The sequence below is a fragment of the Pelophylax lessonae genome, assembly GCF_965119305.1.
Source record: "Pelophylax lessonae genome assembly, chromosome: 2".
Classification (NCBI taxonomy): Eukaryota; Metazoa; Chordata; class Amphibia; order Anura; family Ranidae; genus Pelophylax; species Pelophylax lessonae.
The window spans coordinates 584,957,604-584,964,088 of NC_138769.1; the positions used below are offsets into that span (position 1 = coordinate 584,957,604).

The following is a 6,485-nucleotide window of genomic DNA, read 5'->3' on the forward strand; positions in this document are numbered from 1 at the left end:
GTATTTAGATAAGTGAGAAATCAAAACATTTTTTTTGCAGTTTTAAAGGCTCCATTCACACCTGGGCGTTTTTGAGTGTTTTTCAGCTCCAAAAACGCTCAAAAAAAAAGTTCCAAAACGCCCAACAAGTAAAACCCCATTCATTTAAATGGCCCCTGTTCACATCTGAGCGTTTTGCAAAACGCCTGTAGCTGAAAAAAGTACATGAGCTTCTTTTTGGGCTGATTACCAGCATTTTTGATAGATGTCAATGCCTGCCTCCAAAAACGCCTGAAAAAAACGCCTGAAAATCGCGGTAAGAAATCGCGGTAAAATCGCGGTAAAAACCGCAGTAAAACGCTACGCTCAAGTGTGAATGCAGCCTAAATGACTTTGTGTTGATTTTAAGGCCCCATTCACACTAATGCGACGCAATTTTACCGCGATTTTGCCGCGATTTTGCGGCACGATTTTTGCAGCGATTTTAAAAGCAATGCCAAGGCTATATGCCTCAAAACGCATTAAAATCATGGCAAAGTAGTGCAGGAACTACTCGCACTAAACGCACTGATATGAATGGGGCTCATTGAAAATAATGGAAAACGACTTGTAATGCGATTTTGCGGTCCAAAATCGAGGGACAAGTCGCACTAGTGTGAATGGGGCCTTAAATAAACTTCTTGTGCTTAAGTAGTTTTTTTTTTTTTTTTTTTTAACATACTTGCTGCAGTTCTGCTTATTTTATATTTTTTATTATAAATTATAATTGCTGTTGCATAGTTAAAGAGTTTACTGATGCATTGTTACATTGCTTGTTGCATGAAAATGAACATTACAACAATGTAAAATCTGTTAGACCAGTGGCAGGCAACATTCTTGATAAAGGGGCCTTAGGTACCACCCCTAACATTGCCAAAGGGCCACACATAATCAGTGTCACAGACAGCAGACACAACAGGAGTTGGCCAATGACCATCTTTTGCATCAGGTCCCTAGTCTGAGTTTAGTTAGGAACTGTGGACATGCTTCAGCAGACATAGACATTACATGAGACTCTAAGAGGAAAACACATATGAGCTTCTGCATGGTCTCGAGGGATGCACAAAAACTCAAAAAGTGCCAATGGGGCACAGGTTGGGCACCAGTTAGACAGTGTAAGACTAGGTTAACATCTTTGCATTTCTGTGTGGCTGTGTTTGTGCAGGCACAGCCACCCATTAATTTGACTGGGCTGTTGTACCTGTGGGAAACACAGGGAGAAGGTCCTGGACCCTTTTCTAAAACTGAAGCCGCACTGTGTCTTCTGATGTGTGGAAGACCCATTAAGAATTAGGAATTTAGGAATGAATGGCACCCCTGAGCGTCTGTTCGTCAGCAGCACATCTTGGCTGCAGGTGCCACAGAGTATCTAAGGCCAAAACATTTTTTTTACTAGTTAGCGTGATGAAAGAGTAGAGTCCCTGTCATGTTTTTATTGCTGAGGAAAGTGGAAAGTTAGCGTTGGACCTGAAGGAGTATCTTACTGGTATTGTTATCTTAAGGTATGGATGTTGGTGTAAAAGGATCTGGTTCCTGGGCAGGCAGCTTCTACACTCCAGAGGATCCCCACAGTCTCCTTGGCTTTTAGTGGAATGTAACAAGAATTGAAATTGAAGCGTTACACCACTGCTAAGAGGTCCAGATCAGCGGGGGCCGCTCCATTAGGGGCGCTGCCCCCCTAATCCATGAGCCCGACCCCTAATCTAAATGCAGGGTGCCAGATGCATGAATTTCAACTTTTTTTTTTTTTTTAAGCACATTATTAGAGCCTGAGGTTCTAATTGGCTTAAAAAAAGGGTGGGCTTGGGGTGCAGAGCACTGTGTTCTGAGACCACCCAGTTGTGTGACATTAGCAAATTATTATTCGCTAATGTCTTCCTGCTTGTCCTCCCACCAATCAGGAAGCAGGTCCTGGGACCCGATTGGCCAGGGAGTCTTAGGATCCCCGGCCAATCTGATCTTAGGACCCACTTCCTGTTCAGGTGGGAGGAGAAGCAACAGCCCCAGCCCTTCCCTCAGCAAGCTGGGGCGAGGAGCAGCAGGTGGATGGGCAGAGGGGCAGCAACAGCCTCTATAAGCTTCCAGGAGCCCTACCTGGATCCAGCACCACCTTGTCATTATTCTCCTAAGGTAAGGCCAGTGATCCCCGCCTTCCAATCCATCTCCTGCTGGAGGGGGGGGGGGTGTTTGGGGGCGGTAGTGCGAGTGAGGGGACCAGGCTTTTTTGACACCCCCCCCCCCCCCAAAATATTGAGCCGCCACTGGTCCAGATACAACTTTATTCCATTCAAAGTCAGGGATACAATCCAAAAAAATAGCCAACGCATTTCTGGGGTCCAATCGCCCCCTTCCACAGGGCTAGAGAGAACATAAGAAGATTTCCATATCAGTTTGGTATTGATACAGTATCCCCTTCACGAGTCTTAATAAAAATCACACAGTCAACCATAAAGGGAATCGGCCAAATATTTTTTCTTAGTTTTGGATGGGGTTGGAAAGGATTAGATCTCTTGTTGGATTCTTAACTCTTTCTAGAGCTCCATTGCTTAGATTTCGCCTCACTTTCTGTCCTGTTGACATTTTTCACCAGGAAGTGTGGAGGACTTTCCAACAGTAAAACAGGTAGAAAACTGAAAATTGTATCAAATACCATCATTTTCCTTCCCTGGCGCCAATCTATGTCAGCATACTTCCGCCCACATGACCAGTGCAAAGCTATAAGGGAAAAAACTTACGGTAATTATTTGTTACATTTTTCCATTTTCTTGGTGCCAATATGACAGCATACATGTGGTAGGTCAATAAATAGCTACCAGGGTGGGAAGCTTCAGCAAATCCTATCATAAAAGAAAGTGAGTAAGCTACCAGTTTTCTGCCAAACAGCGCGCCATAATAGAACCTAAATGGCTGTCCTGCCTATCATGTTGGCTGCCATCTCTGTATAAGGTGCCTGTGAAGTTCACGTTGTTCAGATGCTGCTGGTCGAATGTACAGCAATTACTTTCAGTGGCTGCAGTCCAGCCATATAGTTGTCCCTTAGAACTAACTTTAACCCTTTCTGGACCGGAAGGATTTGCCCCCTTAATGACCAGGCCATTTTTTACGATTCGGTACTGCGTTACTTTAACGGAAAATTGCGTGGTCGTGCAACGCTGTACTGAAATAAAATTGATGTTCTTTTATCCCACAAATAGAGCTTTTCCTTCTCTCTCAGCGGAGAGCGATCGCGGGTGCCCGAAGGCAATCACGCCCGCCGGTCCTGTGGGTCGGCATTCCCGCTGCCTAGTGGGGGCAGGAGCACCCACCAGTGGGGCGCGCTCGCCCCCCAGCACCACGCACGTGACTGACGTAGGGCTAGGTCATTTTGCACAGCCGAGCCAGCCAGCCGCAGTAATACTGCGGCGGGCGGTCGGCAAGTGGTTAAGGATGGGCTGGTGTGTGGATATTAACTCTTCTAGCTTTGCACTGGTCCTGTAGGCGGAAGTAAGCAGAGCTACTACCACATGTATGCTGCCATGTTGGCGCTTTTTTATTAGAGTAGTGGGAACCTAGAACCACTGTAAGCATTTTTTGCTGCCAGTGTTACTGTTTTCCCTTTACTTCTGTCCAATAAAAACCAATGTCACTGGGACGAACACTGACGCTGACCATACACAAGTTTTTTCCTTCAACCAGCAGGTTGAATAAAATGAATGACTTGATTTTCCCATCCACACACTCGATGTGGATGAGGGGGATCCTCCCACTGCGCTTTTGTATTCTAACAATGGGGAGACTTCCCCCTCGTCAGAATACCCTTATCAGCACTACTGGCCATAGTCAGTGGAGCTGATTGAAAGAAAGTTTTCTAACAGGCTGGTTGTACGCAGGTTGTTCTATAGATTGACTTGTGTACAACCAGCCTGCCCATACCTGGAGGGAAATTCAGGTGGTCCCTGCTGAACAAGCTGAATTTCGATCTATGTATGGCTGGCTTGGGTGAGGAAAAATCTCTCTGATGAAGCACTAAAATAAGTAAAATCCAATAATGGTTCTAATCTACTGCCACTCGAAAAAAAAAAAAGTTTGGACATTGTTTGGAAGGTTTGGACAAAAAGTAGAAACATTTTTTATTTTATTGTATTTATTATTTTTTACACTACTAAAATTGATGTACGTTGCTTTGTTCTTTCTAGTCCTCATGGCACCCAGATTGTCTATCAGAAGAATGCGACCTCAACCATCACGATGACAATATCTCAGACGTGGGCCTTAGCTCTCAGATATGTGAATTCTGCCAGGCAGTTTTCCCAGCCGGAGCGGCAACTGAAGGAGAATATCTGCAACACATCACTGGACACGTAGAATGACCTTCATTACTGTGTGATATTTATTGACCGGTTTCAGGGTTTACATATAGCAGCTTTATGGGTTTAAACTGCTTTGTATATAATTATTGTCTGCATGATGAGCTTGGGTTTGGTCTGAACTTAGTTTTGGCCAATCCCAGAAGTCAGCTGTCATTTCTTTGAAAGTCAGGTCCAGCCAGGACATTTACCACCCCACAGTTGGCTGTACACTTAAAAGGTTGGGAATGATCATATCATCACTGATCTAATATGGCCACATGGTCATCTTAGGTCAATGACAATGACCTACTATGGCTTTATTAGGTCAATGATTTCATGACCTTTCCTGCCCCTTTGTGCATGAGCAGTTGTGGGGGACAGGGGATCCCCTGCCTGAAGACCATTGGCTTGGCACTGACAGCTGACTTTCAGGTTCAGCCAAACGAGGGTTTAGATTGAACACAAGAGTTGGACCCAAGCTCTTCCCTAGTTACAAGCCTTTCAAAAAAGGGGTGTATACATAGCTATTCAATCAAAGGAATTTTGAGTTTTTCTTAGGTTTTTATTGTTTTACCAACCATGATTTATGCAAATATTCTACAACAGCTGGAATTTGATTGGTGGCTAAAGATTAGGGAACACAGCAATACTTTCCTAGATATATCTTTTTCATGGGGTATGCTCAAATTAGTGCATACACAATCATTGTGGTTGGCTCTTTTGATGACAAACAACCATAACTGTCTTGTTTTAGACTAATTCTTAAAGTTGAACTCTAGTTCTACCTTCAGTTTTGCCCAGTTGTTCAGGCCCTTCTCATGTACTGAAATTGCTTACCCTGATTTCGCTGCAGACTCTGAGCTTCTCACAGTGGGCATTAGAAACTGCAGCAATTCAGATACAGCCTGCCTCATTTGCTGGTTGAAGGGTATTCAGAATCATCCAGCTCTTTCCTCCCCAGCTTTAAAGTGGTTCTAAAGGAACAAGGTTTTTTTTTTTACCTTCATGCATTCTATGCATGAAGGTAAAAAAAACCTTCCATATGCAGCAGCACCTCCTTATACTTACCTGAGTCCCCTCTCAATCCAGCGATGTCTATGAGAGCCTTGCCTCTCTCGGGACTTGCACTCCTGATTGGCTTTTGGCATCAATCACAGCCAGTGAGCCAATCAGAAGACGCAGGGGCTGGGGCCACACCGTGGCTCCCTGTGTGAATAGACACACAGAGCAGCGGGTTGGGAGTGCACCCGCTTGGGTGCCCCCATTGCAAGCTGCTTGCTGTGGGGGCATCTGGCAGGAGGGAGGAGCCAGGCGTGCCAGAGAAAAGGAGAATCCGGGCTGCTCTGTGCAAAACTACTACACAGAGCAGGTAAGTTTAGCATGTTTGTTATTTAAAAAAAAAGACTTTACAATCACTTTAAGGCAACAAGCTTTTGTTCACTTCTAGAGGGTTTTTACATCCAATACAAGTCGATGGGAATGCACAGTGATCTAGTGGTGATGTCATCGGGTCTAATATAAGGTATATAAGGAAGATGGAATGGTTTTATTTCAAATGTATTAGCATGTCAATGGTAGTGGTGGGGGACAGGGGATAGGGGGTGGAAACAGAGAAGACAAAATATAAGCAGATTAACCACTTGCCGACCGCCGCACGACTATTTAATGCGGCAGTCAGCCCCGTACAGGCAAAGTGACGTAGTACTACGTCGCTCGCCTGAGAGCCTCTAGGGGGCGAGCGCGCGCCGCCGGAGGCGCGTTCCCATCCCCGCTCGTTCCCTGACATGTCCGCACGTGTGACCGGCGGACCCGATGTCCGCCGGTCACTCGCGATCTCCCGGTGCAGAGGGAGAAAGGCAGGCGGCTGATGTAAACAAAGCCGCCTGTCATTCTCCCTGATCTAACTGCAGAGATCAAAGGATCCTGCTATGTAGGATCGTATGTCTCTGTGGTTACATCACTAGAAACACCCCTTTACAGTTAGAAGCACGCCCCTAGGGACACACTTAACCCCTGCATCACCAATAAAGTTAACCCCTTCCCTGCCAGTGTCATTTTTACAGTAACAGTGCATATGTATAGCACTGATTACTGTAGTAATGTCACTGGTACCCCCAAAAGTGTCAAAAATGTCAGTCA

At 45.3% G+C, this 6,485-nt stretch overlaps 1 protein-coding gene across 2 annotated transcripts in view; it reads left to right on the plus strand.

Annotated features, from left to right (window-relative positions):
- Positions 1-4,837, plus strand: part of LOC309545542 (TRAF family member-associated NF-kappa-B activator-like) — an 87,329-nt gene extending 82,492 nt beyond the window's left edge. For both annotated transcript variants that reach the window (XM_082244755.1, XM_082244754.1), the window contains one exon: positions 4,194-4,837. In XM_082244755.1, the coding sequence (XP_082100881.1) occupies positions 4,194-4,367 (174 nt within the window). In that variant the 3' untranslated portion in view covers positions 4,368-4,837. The remainder of the gene's footprint in view (positions 1-4,193) is intronic.
- The last annotated feature ends 1,648 nt before the right edge of the window (positions 4,838-6,485 follow it).